At 44.2% G+C, this 21,587-nt stretch overlaps 1 protein-coding gene across 1 annotated transcript; it reads left to right on the forward strand. All coding sequences in view use genetic code 11, as the record gives it.

Moving 5' to 3' along the window:
- Nucleotides 1–1,456: 1,456 nt before the first annotated feature.
- On the forward strand, nt 1,457–20,408 carry EGR_06701 (Suppressor of fused; the record flags this gene model as incomplete). Its single annotated transcript, XM_024495950.1, has 14 exons — nt 1,457–2,336; nt 4,656–4,926; nt 5,376–5,426; nt 7,643–7,821; nt 8,110–8,210; nt 9,855–9,955; nt 10,360–10,487; nt 11,811–11,955; nt 12,839–13,099; nt 16,048–16,126; nt 16,782–17,210; nt 17,436–17,670; nt 19,113–20,223; nt 20,318–20,408. 14 exons carry the CDS (start codon nt 1,457–1,459, stop codon nt 20,406–20,408), a joined length of 4,062 nt encoding a protein of 1,353 aa, XP_024349610.1.
- Nucleotides 20,409–21,587: the final 1,179 nt, after the last annotated feature.

Consider the following 21,587-nt stretch of genomic DNA (forward strand, 5'->3'; position numbering starts at 1 on the left):
GTGCCAAGTAAGTAGCTACACGACAGGGATTTCTAATCAAAAAGCGCCCTAAGTTTCGTGATACTAAATATCGTGCAGGCAGGGGTACGTCATACATAGCTTGACTGCGAAAAACCTGCAAAACCACATCAAAAACACTAGCGCAAAACTACCAGCAAGCAGACTGGAAAACCCTGGGGTCAATGAATTTAGTTAAACACGAGGTCTACATGTCGACAACTGGATGTAGGTAATGACAGAATATGCAAAGCTAGCGAAAAATAGATTTCATAAGTAACATCTGTTCTTAAATGGAAGATCACACAAGTGCGCAGCAAAAGCAAAATCAAAAAGCAGCAAAACAACAAAAACGAGCAAAATTTGGTTAACGCCATGAAAATTCAAATACAACTGTGGGCTGTAATTCCAAGAGCATACCCATGTTTTGTCAAACACAATAATATAAATAATATAAATAATCCTAGGTTAGATTCACTAGGCAAGAATGGACATAAGTGAAAATTACAGGCGCAGGTATTGGATATTTTTCAAAGAATATCTAGACTTTGCGTAGCAACTACAATTTTGCTTTCAGGTACCTTGAGAGCAAATCAGCCTATAATATATTTCGCTGTACCTTTCCGCCCTTGTGGCTTTTTGTTATCTAGTGGTATGTTCTAGAGCCCATCGGGGTTTGGCCTGCGTATTGTATGATGGATAATGTTTCCTTATTGTTCTTCTTCGTATTCCTAAGGCAGTGTGCGTATTTTTCCTAATGTCTAACTTCGTCCCCGATAATGGTCATCCAATAGAGTTTTGAGGCATCAGTGCTTAATTTTTTATTCGCTTAATGACTCCGTATTTTATTCGGTAGGAATTGCCTAAATCATCTTAGAACATGTGTCTTTCTATCGATCACAGTGCGTCAAATCCCTCCATTCAAAATAATCTGGTGTTATTTTTAGGTACGAGTGTTTTATTTAACCTAAGTTATATCGCTAGTTATTCATGAACTTGTCTGTTGCTTGTGAACCTTTCCCTAAACCTAGCTAATACAGTTTCCTATTATGTTGTATATCTCTGAATTGTACTTAAGTAAGCTCGTTTGTCCGATACTTCGCTTTCAATTTACTCTGTTCATTCACTTCCCGATTTTGTACATTTACAACCACACTAGCATTTATTCACGTTTCAATAGTTTTCTGGTCAAAAAATGTCTGGTGGGCTTCACACGTGTTGATCGGTTGGTAAACTTTTGTTATTTTATCTGTACTTGACCCATTTTTACCAATTTTTTGAGGAATACAAAGTGATCGTTTCTTTCCCACTTACTCTTATTACAATACTTATTTATTTAGGTACAGGCCTACTCTCGGGTTATTTGTTTTATCCTGGTTTAAAATCATGCTTCGGCACGACCAAACTTTTCAGGGGTCACGAAGTTTCTTTTCCCTATTTCAGTTAGGAAGCTACTCCGATGAATTCGAAACTCTATCAACGAATACAGACTGCTCAAGAGGAAAAACGATTTTATGAGGCGCATCAGCTCTATAAAACTGTGTATTTTCGGTGTTCATTACGAAAAAATTACACTGAATCACTTGAATGTCTATTAAAAGGTGTCAACTTCTTCCTTGAAAATCACCAATGGGAGAGCGGCAGTGACTTGGCTTGCCTCTATGTAGACGTTCTTATCAAGAGCAATCGTGAGATTACGGATGCCAATTTGCGTGATTTGTGCAAATTTGTGTCTGCTATGCCGTCATCTTGCGTGGATCGGGGCAAGTTTATTTCAAAGTGCCTCTCACTTTTCTCGAAGAACGAAGGCATTTTGTGTGCTTTTAATGAATTCCTTGGTCGACAGCTCTTTGTAGAAGGCGCCTTGCCTCAAGCTCGAAGTCGTATCATGCTAGCTGGGGATGGTTATAAGGTGGGATGTTTCCTCATTGAGATGCACCAGCGCTACGGTCTTGTCTCTGAAATAGACCTTTTCGTGGCTCAGGCTGTGCTTCAGTTTCTTTGCGTGAAGAAAACTTCACTGGCTGCTCTTACTTTCCACACATACACTCGCCATCATCCTAGGCTCGAAGCCGGACCGCCTTTTATTCACTTTCCTCTGCTCAATTTCGTATGGCTGTTGATGCTTGCTATAGAGAGAAAACATACTTATGATATTTTTGCATTTCTCTGTGCTCAATATCGCCCTCAACTCATGCGCGACCCCAGTTACACTGAGTACATTGAGAAGATCAGTCAAGTTTATTTTGGAGCCCAGCGCCAGAACGACCCCTTTAGTGGGATTCTGTCAAACCTTGTGCGAATGCTCGGAGATGATGGCGACCTTTTGGATGGCAATGGTGCGACTGGCCCCGGACAGTCCTCCTCCTCTTCAAATGCTATGCATGTCGACGAAGTTGACTGAGATGCGCCTTTTCTCCTTGGGCGTGCGCGTGATATCATTTCATTGGTGTTGAACTTCGAAGAAGCAAATATACATATTCTCGAAAACTCATCCACGCCGCTTTATTTTTCTGCATGTTCTCTTTTACCGAAGTGAATGTATGCACGTGTCATCTTTTGTGTTGGAAAATAGCTTTTTCGACCCCTGGACGAGTGTTCGTGGTTTGAAGTGCACAATGGATGAAAGCAAGACGTGATATGATATTCTCCATCCCTGAATAACCAGATTTTTAATTCATTTGGGCCATATGGGAGTAATTTGCTGTTCGAAAGTAGTCACCTATTCATGTATTCGAGGAGAAATTGGACTATTTATCACTTCAAATTAATTGGATGTCATTCTCCGAAACAAAAGCTAGACTTTAGTTGTACTGTACTTTTACAACCCACTTGAATATGACTTTGCTCTTAACTATTTAGAGGGTTGTGCTAGTAAGTTTCCGGAGTCCGGGACTTATGGGGTTTCAGGTCTTGTTTCAACGTTTTTTTTTCACTTTTTGGCAATGTATCAACTCAGTAAGTTACTGGTCCAGTTCCTTTTCGGGAAGAGATAATCGTGGTTGTCTTTGTAAAAAGGAATCTGCTTCTTGGAATTTGGTTTGCAGCTTTGCGCTTTAAGACTGGAAAGTTTAATCACCATCAACTGAGACTCAGATTAATGGTGTTACTAACTCAACTTTACTTCTCCGTGCAAACGAATGGATTTGTGATACCCAGCGTCCCACACAGTGATTGATCCTAGTGTGTCGTGCTCTGCATGATGAAAACCCCTAAACAATGTGTGAACTGCGCCAGGCCTCCCTTGCCTGGCTCCGGTGCGCAGTAACAGTTGAGCGACGTGGCTGTCTCGTTTGTTCACCGTTTGTATTCAGCCCATGCAGTGTGTTTTGAATGAACAATACAGTATGTTTGGTGTCGACTGGTTCGCATTTACAAAAGTGTGGAGATTGTGTTCTTATATGCGCTTTCCATTTAGGACTTTGTGGGTATTTTCTGCATCAGTGGCAACGTAATGATTTGTACACAACGGACTGTTAGCATAACCTATCAATGTCTACCTCGTTGTCATTTTCAAAATAGCTTGAGGCTATAGATAAGAATTACTCCTAGTGTATTGTAGCGAAAAATGGTAAACTCCTTCAAAAGTGTTTGTGTAGTCCTAGAACTGTTAAGTAATTAGGGTCCCGCCTTGTATTTATGCCTCCAGTAAATCCATGCTTCACAGGTTGTGAGTTTGATTGAAGTCTTATTCCCAAGGTCAATTCTCTCGGGGTGCCTTGGCGAAAGTAGTGTCGAGACTACTGTTCTGGTTTCTTGTGTGGGATTGACTAACTTTCGTCGTCAACGATGTGTTGGGGCAGCTTTATCGCGACGCCTCACAAATAATTTTTATGTAGCCTACTTTAGGTAGTGACCGTGAACCCACTAGGCTCTCCTTTGATGCATGACCTACCACTTTTAACCCCCCAGTGTTATTTTTCGACGATTTTCTGAACACTTAGAATCCCTCGTTTTAACCTTTGATGAGGCCGTGCTACATCTTTTAACAACAGCTCTATTATAGGTCACATTTTTTGTTTTGACCCGCTATTAGGTTGATTCTTCATCAATAGTGGTCCTAGTAATTACATCCACCTGACGAGTCTTAGTGCTCCAGGCTCCTCATGGGGAAGTGCAAATCCATGTTTCATAATTTTGCTAATTTTGTTAATGTAATCATCGGTGAGTTAGTCTTTGTATTGGATGTAGGAAACCGTGTTACAGTTGAGTCTCTGCAGTTCCGTATGCTATTTAAAGGAATAATGGGACCCTAGTGCCAGAGGGTTACTCCCATGAGGAATAAACTTTAGGTTTTGCGTTTTGTACTTTACACAAGTTTTCTACTTATATTTTATTAGTCGACAATTTGCTTTACGAACGGAACAATTGTCTTCATAGCCCCTTTCATTCCCTAGTTTTTTAATTGGCTGAAGCATGCTGAGCTGGATACTAATGCTCCCTTTTCATTGGTCACCTGTTTTCCATCATCCGTTTCGGTCTGCCACCCCTAACCAATCACAGTTATGTACAGTTTCAATTGGTTTGTTTAGGCCGACATGGCTCGCAGGCTCGGTACATTTCCTTTTTGGCATACGTGCGCTCTGCCTTACACTGAGAATTGAGTCCTGTGGAGATAATGTCGGTCAAAAGTGGTCGGCCGCCCCCTCGTCCCGTAGACAGTGCCATCGGTAGCCCACACACACCGGCTGCTGCTGACATGGGTCTCGGGTTGCAAGCTATCTATCGGGCCTGCTATCGCCTCTACCCCGATCAACCGAGTCCTCTCCAGGTTACAGCTCTACGGAAGTTTTGGATGGGAGGTCCGGACCCCCTAGACTACATCTACATGTTTTCCAATCCTGGTTTAGCTGAAGCTCGTAGTCCACCTCACTGGCACTATGTAACCAATGGTCTCTCTGATCTTTATGGAGACGCAAGGTTGCACAAGTAAGTTTCTTGTGTTTTTTAATTAATTTGAACCCGTTTTAACATCGTGCTTGTGAACGAGGGTTTATCTCTCACTCGGGTTACCTGTGTGTCACTTAAAAGTAGCTTTCGGCAGCGTCTTCATTGTCCCTTTACTCAGTAACGTTTTTTGTCATATAATTGGTCAATAAAGGCTTGGCAATGTTTCGTTTGTCTCTCATCTGTCGCTCTACCACTATTAAACTTTTAGTGCATTCCTTTTTTTATACATCATCTACCTTATCACTCCCCTCTGAATTATAAGTGGCCCACTAATATGTATTTTCCAATAACATTTACCGCTGATAATATGAAATCTAGAAATATGAAGTATGCTTGTTGTAATACGATGGGATTTGCTTATTCTAATAATGAGATTATTCTTGACTGTTGCCTCAAGCGGCGTTTTGGATTCCTTTGTGACTTCCAAGAATTCAAGGAATCTCGAGTGCCGCTGCATCCCGTGCTAGCGAAATGATAAGGTACGCCTATAGACGTCTCCTTTATGCACGACGTAGTTGGAACTGTGGTTGACGATTGGATTTGCCGATTAGGCGCATTGTGCACAGTCAATCAAGGTGATCGCGTGTGCGCTTCATCTCGGTTACTTGATCTCGCAGCACTTTCATGCGATTCATTTAACCCACGTATGGCGACAAATGACTTGATTCTATCCTTCGAACCACATCTCATGTTTTCTGTTACCACTGCCAAAATCACCTATTCTTTGTTAGTAAATTGGTTACTTTCAGACGTTTAACCCCCCCCCCCCAACCAATTGTCCTTTATTATTGTTTATTCAGTAACCAAAAACTGCGTGAAAAATTTGGCTCAGAACACTTTAGATTTCCGTTTTCTTGTGCAGTCGACTGGCCACACACAGTAGTTCAAGTCGTCTTACGCAGTAGTGTTCTCCACCAATCTCTTCGCCCCACCACGGTGGTTTTTACTTCCAGCCCACTTTCCTATGTGATACTAGTGTTAATCATTACCACCATAAATTGGTTTAATCCATTATTTCGACGTGCTTTTGGGGACTTCATGTCGTTACGTCCACTCTTTGCTTTATCATTGTTTGGCCCTTGCTCAGGTATGCGGCACACCTTTGCCTCTTGCCTCTGATTTACTGACGGAGCACCAATGGCCATTGTTGCCAGGTTGTAGTAGTGCACCGCGTATCTGTTAGTAACGTGTGGTCGCTTTCTGCAGGTGGGGGGCCTAGAAACTGTACCAACCAATTTGTCATTTTGGTATGAATATTGTCTATCTGTTCTACATACACGAAGTGAACCGCCCGGAAGATTTTCCCATCAATGATGGAGGAATGCGAAGTTGTACCATGTGCCTGTGTGTATGACTCAGATTTTGCCCATCAGCAATGAATGTAGAGGTGTCGGCATACTTGCCCAAGCGGTCGGCCAGCCAGTTGGTCAGTTGGACAGGTTTTCGTCCCACCCATCGTAGCACCTTTCCTCCTCCCTCTCCTCTACTAATGCCTGCGCAAGACTGCGCGTGTATGTGCACGCGTATCGGCTGACGTTCCTTTCGCACTGTCTTTCAGCTGCCTTTCATCACTTTTTTTCGCATCTGCGCCATATCAGATGCTCTTTGTCGCAGGCTATCGACTATTCTTCAGGCCCGGCAACTGGGAAACTCACCGCGAAGTACTTGACACCAAAGGAAAGCCGTCGATGCCAAAGGACTCTCCTCAGCCATACAAGGCACAGCTAAACCTTCTTGTTCACTTTGCGGAATATTTTTGTAGCACTTTAATACTATTTTCGTCATTTGATATTTCTAGTCCAACTCATATGACTTTTTCTTGGATTCGAGTCCAGAGAAAACCATGTTTTCTTTTGTCGTGTAAATGCTGAACACTAGCATGGAAATCAGAACGGTTCTGCTTCTACGAATGTTAGGCATTCCTTAGAAGATTGAATTTTTTACCCCTGATTTATGGAATATGCCTATTGTGTGTGAACCAGGAGTTTGGTTGAACTGGGTTTGCCATTTCCCTCTGGCTTTTGAGGATGTTCTCATTGCTCTCTTAATTATCTAAATATCTCACACATTCTGCATGCGCTCATTTCCATGATCGCCTGTGTGGAAAACGTCGGGATATCTACCAAGGTTCTGCCAACCGATTTTTTAGCCTAGCCGAATGTGATTCTTCTTTTCTTGGGTACTTGTGTTGCTGATAATTCCAGGACCCAGAAACTTCTTTTAGGTGGCACTTTTATGCGTTTCCTAGTTTTTTTTAGTGATTGATGCCAATTTTTGAGGTTTTGTTTCATGAAAATATCTTAATTCATGGGATGTGCCTGATGATGACGGGATAGGGCAGATGCGCGTAACGTCGTTTTTAAGCACCTACTCATTGCGTCAAGTTTTTTAATTAGGGTGATAAGTGTCACTCATTCTGTGATAAGATGTTCCTTTACTATCAGCTTCAGAGACAGATGCAAACTGATTTTTTTAAGGCCCACAGTTATACACCTGATCCTCTTAGCGATTTTGTTGTACTTACGACTCGCTGTTTTCTTACTTGAAATGCCATTGAAATTTTGAAGCACCTAAGTGGTTTAAGATACCACCGAAATAATAAGCGATCAATTGTTCGTGGGCTAATGATTTTCAACAATATTCTATTCGAAAGTTATTGGGCTTCTATGTATGTATGTATGCTACATTTTGCTAGTTGTTCCACCTCAGCGGACGGTCCTAGTGGTTTCGGTTTTGAATTAACCTTTCGCCTTCGTCGGGAGCCTGGGGAGAAGAGTCCACCGACATGGCCTGCGCACCTACTGCAGAGTCTAGCGCGCTATGTCTTTCGCTCGCAGGCTCAGCTGCTGCCTGGGGATCACATCCCTTGGCACTGTCCCCTCGACCAGCTTCCCTCTGCTTCTGCCAACGACATTCCCGGCTCTTCTGCTCCTCAGCCGCCCAAATCCTCAATGGCCCAACAGCAGCAGCAATCAGTGGCTATGGCAGCGGTAGCAGCAGCGGCCTCCTTGATAGCGGCACAGACAACTAATCAGGGTGGAGAACCTATAGACCCGGCCACTTATTCATCCGCCCTTGCTGCCGCAGTATCCGCAGCTCAGGCAGAGTATTCCAGGCGCATGCAGAACAAACAGCAGAAGGCGGCGACACCACCTACCGCAGTCCCTGCGCTCGAGGTCTCCAGGATCCGACACATGCTGTTGGTAGATGACCCTCAGTTGGCAAAAATTAACACGCCCTACGGCTGGGTCTGCTTCCTCCAAGTGAGTATTTGCAGTGCCTGATAATTCGACACCTCGCTCTTTTCATCGCAGTTGGTGTTTCTAGCTCTCGCAGTGTGTGAATGTGGCATTGTCTTCGTGGCCGACTCTGATGAGTCATCGTTTGTGTATGCGAGTTTTCTATCGACTATCGGCCGCTGCTTTTCGTTGTGCACCCCAGTTATATATATATATATATGCATAATCCATTGTATCAAATCCCCTTCTACTTTTCTACCTAGCACGTTCTTTGTGTTAAAAAGCAGTGCTAAAAGTGTCTTTGGAATCGGACCGCGTTGGTTTGAAAAAAGAATGGAAGGTAGGTCCTTGGCAAGTGACAGGCTGCAGCAGCTGCTCACCTCGTTTGGCTTTGGTACGGTTGCTGGGTCTGGACTTTTACGACTGCAAGAGGTTAATTTGTTCTACCCCCAACAAGAGGGTTTTAGGCCGCGCTTATCAGTGCGTGTCATCTTGGGGTCAAATGCGTGTTCGGGCGACTTTTTTTGGAGTAAATTAGGGTTTTTCGAAAAAAATTTATTGCTCGGCTTGGATTTTATGTCTCTCCCCTTACGGTTCTGTCGTTGCCTTCCTCTGACGCCTCCCCCTGATGACATTTTTGGCGTTTTCTACGCCACTGATGGCAGAGCATTTATGCCGTTAATCATTCCGTTAACCTCATTCGGTTCTCTACTCAAAACTTCCCATTTTTACAGAATATTCCCTCATCAAATTATATTTTTCTTTGAAATTTGTGTTCAGACATCCTGTATGAAATGTCAAAACATAACAAAATCCCCTTGATAGTCCCTTTTCATCCTCATAATCTATGATCCGCACTCGAATTTGCAGATGCAAAGAAATTATGAGACATCTACTGCCAGAATAGCGTCTTAAAAGCACTGATCTTAGTTTATTTACCGTTGTCTCGGTAATTTGTTTTCATTGTGTGTGGCATTGATGATGGTCTGGAAGGTGTGCATCAGGTTAGCGCTGTTTTATCACCAATTCCTTCTTATGGGTAGTACTTTTGGTTGATTTCGTAGTAGTGTCATCATGGTAGTACCTTGGTCTTTTATCAATTTCTTCGGTGTTCTGACGGCATAGCGCACTTTAGTTGTTTTGGGTTTCTACATTTTACTTTGGTTTTTTCTTCACGCATTTTAGGCATGCTTTTGTCGATGTGGTAATCCACACTACGTGTTCCCAATGTTCCCATTTTAGTGCCCTTTGCAGCTTTGTGCTGCGTGTGTAAAATCCGTTATTATGCTTTCTAATGAACTATATCCTGTCATTAAACAATAGTGCCTGTTGCGCTTTTCTTATTCACATGCACACGGTTTAAAAAAGTAAAAAACGTTTGCAGATTTTGACACAAAACGACGCTTTTGTTCGAGACGTCTAAGTGAGTGGGAAAATTTTCCAAGGCCTTGGTTTCAGACTACCGATTTTCTGAACGTAGGTCTACACTCATCATGTTGTCACTCTTCCTTCCTGTCTAGCGTTTCCCCTCAAACGGAAATCTCTTTTAGGGGAAACTTGAAGTGTTCTCTAGAGCCTCGTACATATTTAAAGAGGCTACCACTTTGAGATGTTGTCTCACAGGCTGATTTCACCGGCTTGTTTATGGTACCTCTAAATTTATGTAAGAGCGATGACTCCTCGTCCTATGCTTTGCCAGCTGCTCAATTTGCCCTGAGTGTGCCTGCTTCTGAGGCCATTCAAGACAGCTTCTTTATCACCACAAGAATGTATGAATCTGCTGGTCACTTACTTAACTACTGGCCCCGCTATTGATAACTACTCTTAGGACTGTTCATATGTATACATTTGAGTTCTGACGCTCGAATTTTTTTAAGTGGAAAAGCGCTGTGGATGAGGTTTATTTCTACTTGATAGGCCTTAAAAGGAAGACGTATGTATTGAACATAATCGGAATTATTTGGTGCAACTTATGTTTCAAAATGATTAGCAACTTTTACGTTCTCGATTTCATAAGCTGAGTGTTATTCTTTTTGGTAAAACCGCTCCCAATAAAACGTGATTTTAAGGCGCACTTGCTATTAGTGCGATTGCACCAGAAAATGTTGGACTCCTGACCTTTACGTGCACCCAAAACCTGCCATTATGCCTACTTTCATTTGATATTTGCTAGGTCCTTTGATATCTTCACCAGAAAGTGTTGTTCAAGAACTACCGGGTTTCCCATTAAAATCAACAACATCAAACTGAGCCTCCTGGCTTGGGTTGAGGAATACGGGCTGACGTCGTTGCGCCTCGCACGTATGCATCCAGAATTCGATGTCTTCACCCGTCTAATATGCATGTTTTTGAACCCAAGAACTCTTTAATGGGGTCAATATTGCCCATTTGAATTGTACCAGACCGCGCTTCCTGAACCAATTGCATCAATAAGCCGATCCCAATCCGGTGTCTTTTTCAGAAGATAGGTATTAATGGCAATAAAGCTTTTAGTGTGACAAATGGAATGAAATATCGTTTGTATGATTCTCGTATGCCTTGAGTTATTATTTGAAATTGCACATCACTTCATTGAAATTATTAAATGGGGTTGTCTTGTAAACTCATTTGAAGAAGATTGTTTTTTTGTACCAGAAAATTTGGTTAAAGTTCTGTTCGGTGACATTCATCTACTGTTCACTGTTCATAATTCCAGTTATTACCACTTTTTTTTCATAAACAAGCAGGTTTTAGACGCAGTGACAATTGACGTAATGCTTGATTGAGGTATAGCGTTACCTGCATTCAGTCAGGAACGCCTATCGTCAATCCATTGTCTAGCTGAACATGGCACCAAGGTTTGAAGTGCCCATAGTTTCCACTTCGTGCAGCATTGGTGAAGGTGTATTATTTTCACTCAGTTTCATATATATTCCATACCAGTTCGAATTGTAATGGCTGCAAATGTTTAATAAGAAGTCAGTTGTGAACCTTTACACTTGCTGATGTGCTGAAGCGAACAAATTGCCGATCCTGCTGCATTCGGACTTGAGCACCGGTAGGGGGGGAATTCATCCACTCCGCCTAGATCGGTAGGTTCGAGTTCTGTCGCAGTTTTGTAGCGCTCTTGCTCTCTTTCCGCGGTGAACCCACCTACCCGCGATGGCGTCCATGGTGGTCCCATTTGTATGCACCCACCCTCGTGTGTGGCCCTCTCTTGTGTGTGTGCACACTTCTACCTGCCCATCTGAGCTGCCCTGCAAGCCACCACATACCCTTTACATACACGCGCGCAATCGCCCACCGGTTGTCGTGGCATATATACTGGTTTTTTTTGCTGCTGCTGTTACTGGGCTTCGTGTCAGGAAAATTGGAAGGGATGGGACGCTGCGTCCTCCATTACCTATTACTGTTAGTCAAAAGCATCGACTTCCGGCCATGCGTTGCGTGAATATGTATGTATACGGGGGTGAAGGGCTGATGGTCTTGGGACTCAATCATGAAAATTTTCTCCAACTGAAGCACATGGATAGGCGGACTACTGCTGCTGCTAACCGCTACAAACAGCTCTAGTGGTCCTCCCGTACAAGTTGTTCACCCACATACCGCCAATACACGTACTGTGTTTCCACTTGTGAATCTCAGCACGCCATACCTTGAAGGAGCCAGCGCACCTACTGGTGCTGCCGGTTCCGAGTCCGGGAAAAACAGCGGCAGCAACAGCGCTGGTGGCGGATGGAGTAGCGGCGACAGTGCCTGCCTGTCTGACTGTCCGTGTGTTTGAGTGTGGGTAAGTGGGTGGTCGTCACCCCCGTTCAACTTGTGCTCAAGGTCTCTCTCACGCTGCCTTCAATCATCGTGCCTGCGCATGCCTGTGGGTGGCCCTCGAGGCTGATTCCGATGAAGACTGACTGCTGGCTGGCCTAGACCAAGCAGGGTTGGGTTGGGTTTGATGGGATGGGGTGGGGCAACGCAGTTAATTTCCTGGGTTGTTTAATAGTCATCCCAAATTGTTTGTTAAAAAATGGCTCTCTAGGTGGGTTGGTCTCAATCAACTTTTTCTACCCCCATGGGTGGTAGCGGTGTATGTACGCTTAGGGAGAAAACAAAGGCCTGTGTGGAATCTCTAAAGTGCTGTTTGACTGCTTTTTGCACCCTAATTGAATCGGAATAGTGATGCTCAGTAGCAGGTGAACTGCAAAAATCGCGGTCGAACTCCCAGTGGCTGCTTTTTTACTTTTCTATCGGTCCCCTCAGTAGGAAAGATTTCACTCATCCAGCAGTCAAATTTGATAGTATAACAACTCGTGGGATGTAGCAATGTAGACCGACACTTACGATTTGTAACCATTTTGGCCTCTAACTTCCAAGGATGTTGCCCCTAATCATTCTTTCTAACTTTTCTATCCATATTTTTACTGTAAATTGACCGTCCATGTAAGCGGTCTAGGCCTCGTTCTGATGAAAATGGTCACAGTCGTAAATATCTGAAAATTTGACCATGAAAAATGGCACATCCAATCTATCCGGCTCCTTTGAATCGTGTTTCATAAGACAAGGGCCTTTATTGCCCACATGTCTCAAAAACTTGTTATTCAACTGGCAAACTTTGTATCGTTCTGTCAAGGCGAAAATGGCGCTGGAATGTAGACGTCATTATTACTGTCATATAGAAGATGGCGTATGAGAGTCGAGGCACCTGTTCGACGTAGAGGGCACAGGCACGCCACACCCAATTGTATTGCTCTTTTACAACCTCCCTTCTCTCCAAACGCGCTTCGGAGCGGAACGCCCTCCATCTTGTGCGATGAGCACTTTGATTATGCGCACAATCGCGGCGGCGGCAATGGTAATGGAAGAGTGGAGGGCAAAAGGAGCCTATTAAAAGAGCTCTTCGTCTGCCCGCCGCCGCTGTCGCGATCTACCGCGACGTCGTGAGGCTGAAAAAGTCGCTTGCTTGCTCGCGTGTACCCACACATGCTTTCCCCCACCGCTTTCTTGTTCACCTCGAAGAAAGCTCAGCTAGACCACCCGGATGATGCATGCACTCGCCGCTGCGGTGGGTACTCATAGCTTTGGGTAATCAAATAATCTCCTTAGGCATCCTACCTATCCAAACTCCTCCCTTCTTTGGCCAGTCGCACCTTCCCCCTTTCCCCTTTTGTAACCCAAGCGGTGGCCAATGAGTACAGACCACCATGCACAGTTGAGTTCCTGGCCCTGTAGGCGGAGCAAAAGGAAAACATGATGTCAGCGACCTTAGTGTCGCATGTAACTTTCCTCTGAGTTGGCCTCAATCGGCGCTCTACGCTTCGATTGATTGGTGGTGCAGGGTCTTAATGGTTGGATTATTTGGTTCATTTTTTTCTCTCTAAAAACAGCTCTCATTCTGGTGGTGCTGAATAAGAATAGAGCTCTACCGGTAGGGATTACTAAATAATATATTCTGGCGCCATTCTCACCACTACTAATCGCAGTGACTCGAATAAGTTTTTAAGGTCCTTCATCCGTCTTACCATTAGGCTGAAATGAAAGTATAGCCTGTCACAATTGCTCCTGGTATAATTTCTTGCTCTGCCCGTGGTGTTAGTCTGCACAATAATTTCGTTTATTTTTGAAGTCATGGGTAATTCTTTGCATACGACTGAATTCCTACAAGAGCAAATGTGTTTTCCTCACATCTTGATTAAAACCGAGTAGCATAATCATCCCCACAGAAAATTGTACTCTAATTTCTCTATGTCTTCATTATTCAACCATATTCTTTTGAGCACGTCAAGTCCACCTGGTGAATTTTAGCCTAAGTGGCCACAACAAGGTGTCCTTTCCATTCGGTTGTAGTGTTGATTTTTAGCTTTCTTACTCCATTTTCAAAGCCAGGTACTCGGAACATATTGCTTCACCCATCAGAAGCACCGATGCTTAATTCAACACCTTCTGGTGATGTGACTGCTTGAGAACACAGAATACCGCTTCGATATTGAAGGATTTGCTAGTGATGCTTGAAACATATTTACAGGCGCCGTTGTCGTAAAATACCTAGTGAGGTTGGTTGATGGGTGTCAGCCCCCATTTTTGTTGGAATTTTGCGCACTTCTCTGCTTACATCGTTTATCAGCTCGTTCCTTGCTTTCATAACTGTTGCTGTTCGTTTTTTGGTCTCAATAACAGTTGCATCAGTAGCAGCAATGATACCACTACTTTGCCTACCTTCATTAGGCCCCATCCAACTAAGATGCGAGCGCTCAGGTAGGCATCTAGTTCCGCTACGATTTCTTTTGAAAAAGAATCGTCATTGTCACCCTCTTTAATGTTGCGATTTCCCTCGAGAGTGAGGCTTTTTGGACGCTATCTTCCGTTTCCTTCTGTTTTGACAACAACGTCTTAACCATTGCATGCTACAGTGGCAACCCACTATGACGTTCCGGGTTTCATAATACCAAACTGTCACATGAATTTTGGCTTTTAAACACTGGGACAGAGATCTCATCTTGCTGCATTTTTAAAGATGTGACTAATCACCTTTTCGCATTGTGAATTCATCGAGATGACTGTTTTAGTAAAATCTAATCGCTTTGCTTCATGAAAAGGAATGGTTTGATGTTGAATTCTAATATTTCCTCAGGAGTGGTTCACTTAATGCAGAAAAACATTAAATATTAAAGCCAATGCGTAATGCAGTAATTTTGGGTTTGGCCTAGGGATTACATAGTTTAAACCGTTTTCTGTTGTATTACTTACCGTTGATGATAGTATGGTTTGTGATGTCCTAATTACACAACCCAAAGAATGAATACCAGCATTTAGTGTTTTATTCCTACTACTTATGTAAGTGTCAAATATCTTTGGTGCCCATTTCAAGTCTCAAATGGTGAGCTATTCATCACCCCGAGCCAGTATTCCCTCAACTCTCGAGTCTAATGAAGTTCTATTTTCAAACGTGGTGGAAAATGTGTACTTTGTCCCACATTGCAAAGGCGTTGATCTTATTCTTTTTTTTTAATAATGTGGTGTTTGCTAGAGGTATGATGCTATTTCATGATCCAAGAGGTGTCAATCCTGAAGAATTTTAAAGTCCGCTCCCAATTTATACTCTGATCTCATGAAATATTATTTGGAGGCGTTAATTATTCCCGTCGTACTTTTGAAAACGTACTTAACTTGGCGAAATGGCAACTACTTAGAGGATTTCTGTCGGGGCTGACTTCATGGAATCCTATCATTTAACGTAGTCATGGCACAATTAACTATAAGTAAATCAGAACTACAATTAATTTTTCTATTCTTTATCATGAGACAAAAGCGAACTTAGTCTCATACCTGGTGGTCCTCATTCAGCCCTACCACCTCATCTCTCACCCCTCTGCTCATTCATTTATCCAACCAGCTACCCGCCCACCCATCCATCCACACGACTAGATAGCTAGGCGAGTTGGTAGTGTGCGTGTAGCCATTCAGCTTTGTAAGCACACACACGATGCTAAGGCCACCCCAGATTGTGTGTGTGTGTGTGTGTGTGTGCTCCACCTTCTGTAAGCACGGTTGGGCTCACAGCGGGTACGCACAAGACCTCCCCCTACCAGAGCTACTGCTGCCTCTGCTACCGTTCTGCAGGTGTGCTCCTTAATCGTTGACCAATCCCTTTTCTTCATATCCCCTTGATATCTCTCGTTCGGACAGTGGGTCATTACTCGCCTGTAGCGGTTACTCCTTTTGATTTACTTTGGTCCATTTGTGGTCAGTGAAGTCGCCTTGATGAATATCCGCAACATCGGTAAAACAAGCCTGTTTCAATTGCTGTAACATGCCAAAATATTGCGGAAATCTCAGTGGATACGATTATAAGCGCTTACTGTGTTGGTATTCTTCGTATTGAATGTAGGGTGCCTTCCGTATCTGTTCCTCTCATTGGATTGCTCACCAGTTCAATTTTAGGTGGGCTTATGTTGCACTACAATCCTGTATGGCCCAAGATTTGCCGCGATATTTCATTGTTACTGGACCGGCATTGAAGTTTTAATAAAATTACTTTATACATGGAATTCAGCCCATAAGTAATATTCCGAAGCCTTTGATCAGTTTTCCTTAGTAAGGAGCTAGATCCAATAACTACCCCATTTTTTCATATATTTAACAGCCAATCGACTTGTACGTAACGCTGTACTGTAGGGCGGGGCATTTTTATGTGATTTCAATACTTTATCCAAAAAGCATGCTTACACTCTGAAATGCCACGTATTTTCATATGAATTCGCCTTTGAACGTACATATACTTTCTGGGTTTTCTTTAGTGCCATCTGAGGTGTTTATGGTTAGCTATGCGCATTTTGCGGAACGGAAAATGCAAAATGGTTCAACTTCTTCAGTCCCTAAAGAGCTTCCTTTGAATTCATATTAGCTATTCAAGTCATAGCATAGCGATTCGAGTTCCTCTGCAAACAATTTTTGCAATGCGGCTGGTGCAGTGTTTGAATGGTCCCTTTCCAAGGTAGGTGCGCTCACCGTTGCGCAAACGCGGTTCCTCAAGAGCTTTGCCGCAACAAAGTGAGATGGGTTGTAATGAGGTGCAACGGGTGGTCGAATTTTATTTGACCGTTCTTTCCTTCTTCATACTAGATTGTGGGTCTGTGTGATGAGGAGTTGCGTCTAGTACAGCGCTGGACAGGCGGTCAGGTGGCAGATATTTTGCGACAGCAGGGTACCACCGGCGGTGGCCTGCTAGTGACGGACCTGTGGCGGGAGCAGAGCATCTTCGAGCTGGAGCCCGGTTTGGCCGATTACATTAATGAGCGCATGCGTCGCGAGGGCTCCAACCTCTCCGGAGTGACCACGCAGTTCTTTGCCTGGGCCGCCATTGATCCCCTTCAACTTGCTGAACTGCTGCCCGGTGAGACCGAGGCCACTGCTGCTACCACCGCCGTTGCCTCTCAGAGAAATTGCGCCGTCGCCATGGAGACCGATGACAGTGGTTCTGTCACCACTCTGCACAAAGCTCCCTCTTCCGTCGTCACACATATACCTGCCAGCATTAAGGCGGACGAAGATGTTAGTTTCTTTGCAACGCCTTTACTTGGCAACTTCCAAGGGTTAGATACACAGCCATCCTTCCATTAGTAATAATGATTTTAGAAGAATGCATTTTTTTATTCTTGTAAGGGGTGTTGCCAGTTATTTGATAGGTGGTGCCTGTACTTGACATTAATTTGCAAAAAAAAGTGTAACGGCAGTGCTCTCAAGTTGACTGAAACTAACCTGTTTTTCTTCGCATAGGTAATCGTCGACGTTGTGGGCGATGGTTCAGTATGTTCAAATGATCCTCCGAAGGCAAAAACGGCAAAGAACGAGTCAACGTTACCGGTGACGGAAATTCCCGACATGGGGATGGGAAGTACTACCGCTGAGGAAAGCCAACAACATCAGGCGGCGTCCGCAGGCAAGGATTTTTTTGCAATCCCACTAGTTAGTATTGTTGCGCTGTTGCCTCTATCTCCTATCACAAATGTGGGTTAGGCATCCACTTCAAGCCCGTTTCTTCAATCGTCCATAACAATTTTGTAATTTACCTTTGAAAACATCCACTGTGATTGTCTACGTCGTTTAGCCTAACACTACCTCTGCCGTAAATTGAGGAATGTTTGGGTTCCCTATGATCCGCACTTGATGCAAAACCTAAACCAAAAGCATTGAGTTTGTGTTTTATAACAATTATGTTGTATTGAACAATACCTGTCCTGTCACAATGGCAATTTTTCGCGTTTTATTGCCGCCAAAAATTCTCAGGGTAGTTTCCTGCATGCGAAGCTTGTTTTTGCGCCTTCTTCTCCCTCTGGCCGCTATGCCACTTCCTCTCTCACAATTGGTTATTTACTACCCTTCTCCCCTCGTCCCACAAATATTGGGCTTTCTGTGAGTGCTCGAGTTTATCACCCATAGCCCGCCGTGCTTCTCCCTCTCCCCTCCCCTTCCCGGCTGCCCGCCCACACAGCCACACTCCAACTTTGTGGTACTGATCAGACAGCATCCTTTCCACGTGTTGTCTTTCTGCCCGCGTCTGGACCTCCAACGACGTTCTATTAAAGCATATATTTCCTAATTGTATTTTGAGCTATCACTTTATCTCCCAAATTGTAGGAACGTACTTCGTCTCACCGAAATAATGTTCTTCCCAAAAGTCATGCACCATTGTGATCATTACAAGTTATTGACTCGAAATCGCCTGATTCAGAGCTAGGATGTCAAAGATTGTACTGTATTATTGCTAATTATTTTTTCTCTCCCATTCCTCAAGGCAAAATTTGGCCTGCTATTATCTACCGGTTTATTTTAGGCTGCGCGAGACGAAAAGTTAAATGTGCACAATGGTTCACACCCATAAATGCCAAATGCAGAATTCATAAAGGGTGCAGCAGTTGCGACGACAGCTCCGTAGCTCATGCATGCAAAGTCAACAATTGACAGATATTAGACCCTTCTTTTGTTACACAGAAGTACTTTTGTTCGTTCCTTCCATCTTCGTCCCCTTTCCTTCCTTCTCTCTCCAGCATCTCCCTCACCCTTCATTTTTTGAGCTTCACCTCTGCGAAAAACTTTACTATAATTGACTTAAATGGTAAATTCATTCACACATTCTTTGCTTCCAATTGGTGTCAGTGCAAGTTTGGTGAACCCATTAAGTTTCTTGGCCTGAAGTTCATGTTTTTTGAGTTGATAAGCTATTATGTTATGATCCTTTTTAAAACAAAAACACTAACTGATAATTTTGCAGTTCATATATTCTTGCCCTTTTCATTTAATTGATTTCTTGCAATACGTCTAACTATAAGAGTGGTGCAGCTTTTCTAATGTGAAGATAGAACAGGAGCTGAGCCTCATATGGGGATGCTCACTACACTTCTAGTCTTCGGACGATAAGCATTCACAATAAATCGTCATAGTGCGTTTTTACAGGTGAGAAAAGGGAGGGTGCCAATACCTTCCGCAATGGTGTAGCCTCCACCAACACCGCACTCAACTCATCAGCATCTCCGTTGGATCTTCTCACTGGAATGCGTCTTCGAAGAACTACCACTGGGAGCATCTCAAATCCAGGATGTTTTATGGCCTCAGGTGGCGGATGCGGTGGGGGCGGCTCCTCCTCTCTGCCTGGCACTCCCGGCTCATCGATTGGTGGCGGTGTTGGTGGGTGTGGTGACTCTGCTCCCTGCACCCCTCTGGCTCACCTCTCTCTCTCCCCTACCAGTCTGGAAATGCACCCCTCGCGCGCCATTGACTGTCTTGATGTGCACTTTTCCATTGAGGCTGGTGAACTTCTCCCACTGGCCATTTGTGACCGCCTCAAACATGGCCGACATTTCACCTTCCTCAATGCCAACTCCCCCGAGCACGCCATCACTCTCGTCCCACCCGGCGTCACGGGTGCTATGGTCTCACCTGACGTACCCTTCGTTTCTCGCGGGCCCTGGCTACAGATTTACCTTCCAAAAGATTTCCTTGGACAACTTGAGCGCCAATTTTTAATTCTACAGTATCCCGATGAAGTTGTTCTCCCTCTAGTTTTTCGGTGGCCAGAACGGCGTCTTCGGATCTGTATTTTGGACGCGAGCAACGCCCAACCGCCACCAATAAACGCAGCGCCCTCGGTAGTACCGCGATCGTTTCCCAGTTCTGCGCATGCATTCATGCCATCTTCTCCTCTCCCACCGAGTATTTTCCCACCGGGCTGTGTGCCTCCTCCTCAGGTGCTTGCGGCTTTTATCAACTCCCAACAAAGCCGAGTGGTCGGCGGGTTCTTGGGCTCCGCATCGCCACCAGGATCAGGCGCTTCGAGCAGTCAGAGCCCACCCTTTGTGTCGCACATCCCAATGGGGAAGTCATCCCCAGCCTCAGCGCCACAGCTCTCCGCTCCCACCGCGCCCTCCTCCACTTTCATGGAGGCAATGTTAGCGTCCTTCATGAGTTTTTACGGCAACAAGGGCGCGTTTGGAGGCCCCTTTGCCTCGCCCTTCGCCGTGCACCCGGCGCCACCGTCTTCGGATCCCTCGAGCTCACGTCTGCCCTGGTGACAAAGTATAAGCGCCGTTACGCCATCGCTTTAATTTTGCATGCTTTTATCTAACACCCTCATTATTAACAATATTATCTTTGTAAAATAGTAATGTGGCCGTTGATGATGGCCATGATAATATTGACGACAACGATGGTGATGCCTGCATCTTCGTTCCCCTGCGCGCCCACACTATATAAATATAGTTTTTCCCGATTTTAATTCACAATGTTCCTCTTATCACGAGAACATGGTGGGTGGGATACTTCCCTAACTGAGGTGCGGCGTCATTATTTTAGGGGCACTAATGGATCTTACTTTTTGTGTTTAGGTCCTTAAAATTGTCAGACTAGAGTAGCAAAGTTAGTGTGTTCCTAATCCGAGTAATTTGTCATCACAGGAGCATTAATACATTCTGGCAAACTGTTTAAGGCAGATACATGAAACCGACATCATTTGGATTTGCCAGAGGTTATATTCCATCCTCCAGAAAGTTGGGGTGGGTATGCTACGTAACGGCAGAGAAAAGACTGGCATGTCTCTGGAGCAGGTTACTTTAGTGTTTCGGGTGAGTCCTGTAATATGTTCTGTGACACCATTTCGAGGATTCCATTAGTACCGAAAATGCAAGGTAGGGAAGTATGTCCGACACGCACTTAAACGAGTTAAAATCTAGGAATTGCCAACCGAGTTATGAGTACAAAATCTCAAAGGTCGAGAATCTTTGTGGGTTTGAATGTGTGAGCACTTCAATCTTTGAAAGTTGTACTTCTGCGCGACAGCATGAACTTCGGGCCACGCTAATAGCCCTCCAACCCGCTGTAGGCTATTACCGTATCCTTCCAGACTGCTTTACAGCTACGAACCCGGTGGGGATTCGGAACACCACACAAGTTTCCTGAGGGAACTAAAAGATTAAAACTGAATGCAATCAAATAAGATAAACGGGGGTAGAACTACAGTCTATGACTTCTAACCTGCAGTAGAAGCACAAAGTTCCAGACTTTCTCTTACAATTTAGATAATCACACTGTTTTAGGGTGGTCGTTTAGGAATTAACTTTATATTAATGTAATAATTTGATAGATTGCCCAACTTGGCGTTTGACTACTCGGGCACTCAATTATCCACAGAATGTACTTCCGCCTGATAGTATGACCTCCGGCTTGTTCTAGTAGCCCCGGCTTCTCCAAACGTCAGTAATGCATCTCCTGCCATACTGTTATGCCTTCTTACGACTTCAGGAAAGAGTCGGGTTGCCACATTGCTGGCAATGGCTAGTAAACTTATGCTTTGAGGACAGCTGCCCCGATTTCTAGTTCTGAATGCAAACTTTCAAGGCGCCAGAAGACGGATGCTCTGTGTTGATGGACGAATCT

This window comes from Echinococcus granulosus, assembly GCF_000524195.1.
Source record: "Echinococcus granulosus chromosome Unknown EG_S00062, whole genome shotgun sequence".
NCBI classification, from domain to species: Eukaryota; Metazoa; Platyhelminthes; class Cestoda; order Cyclophyllidea; family Taeniidae; genus Echinococcus; species Echinococcus granulosus.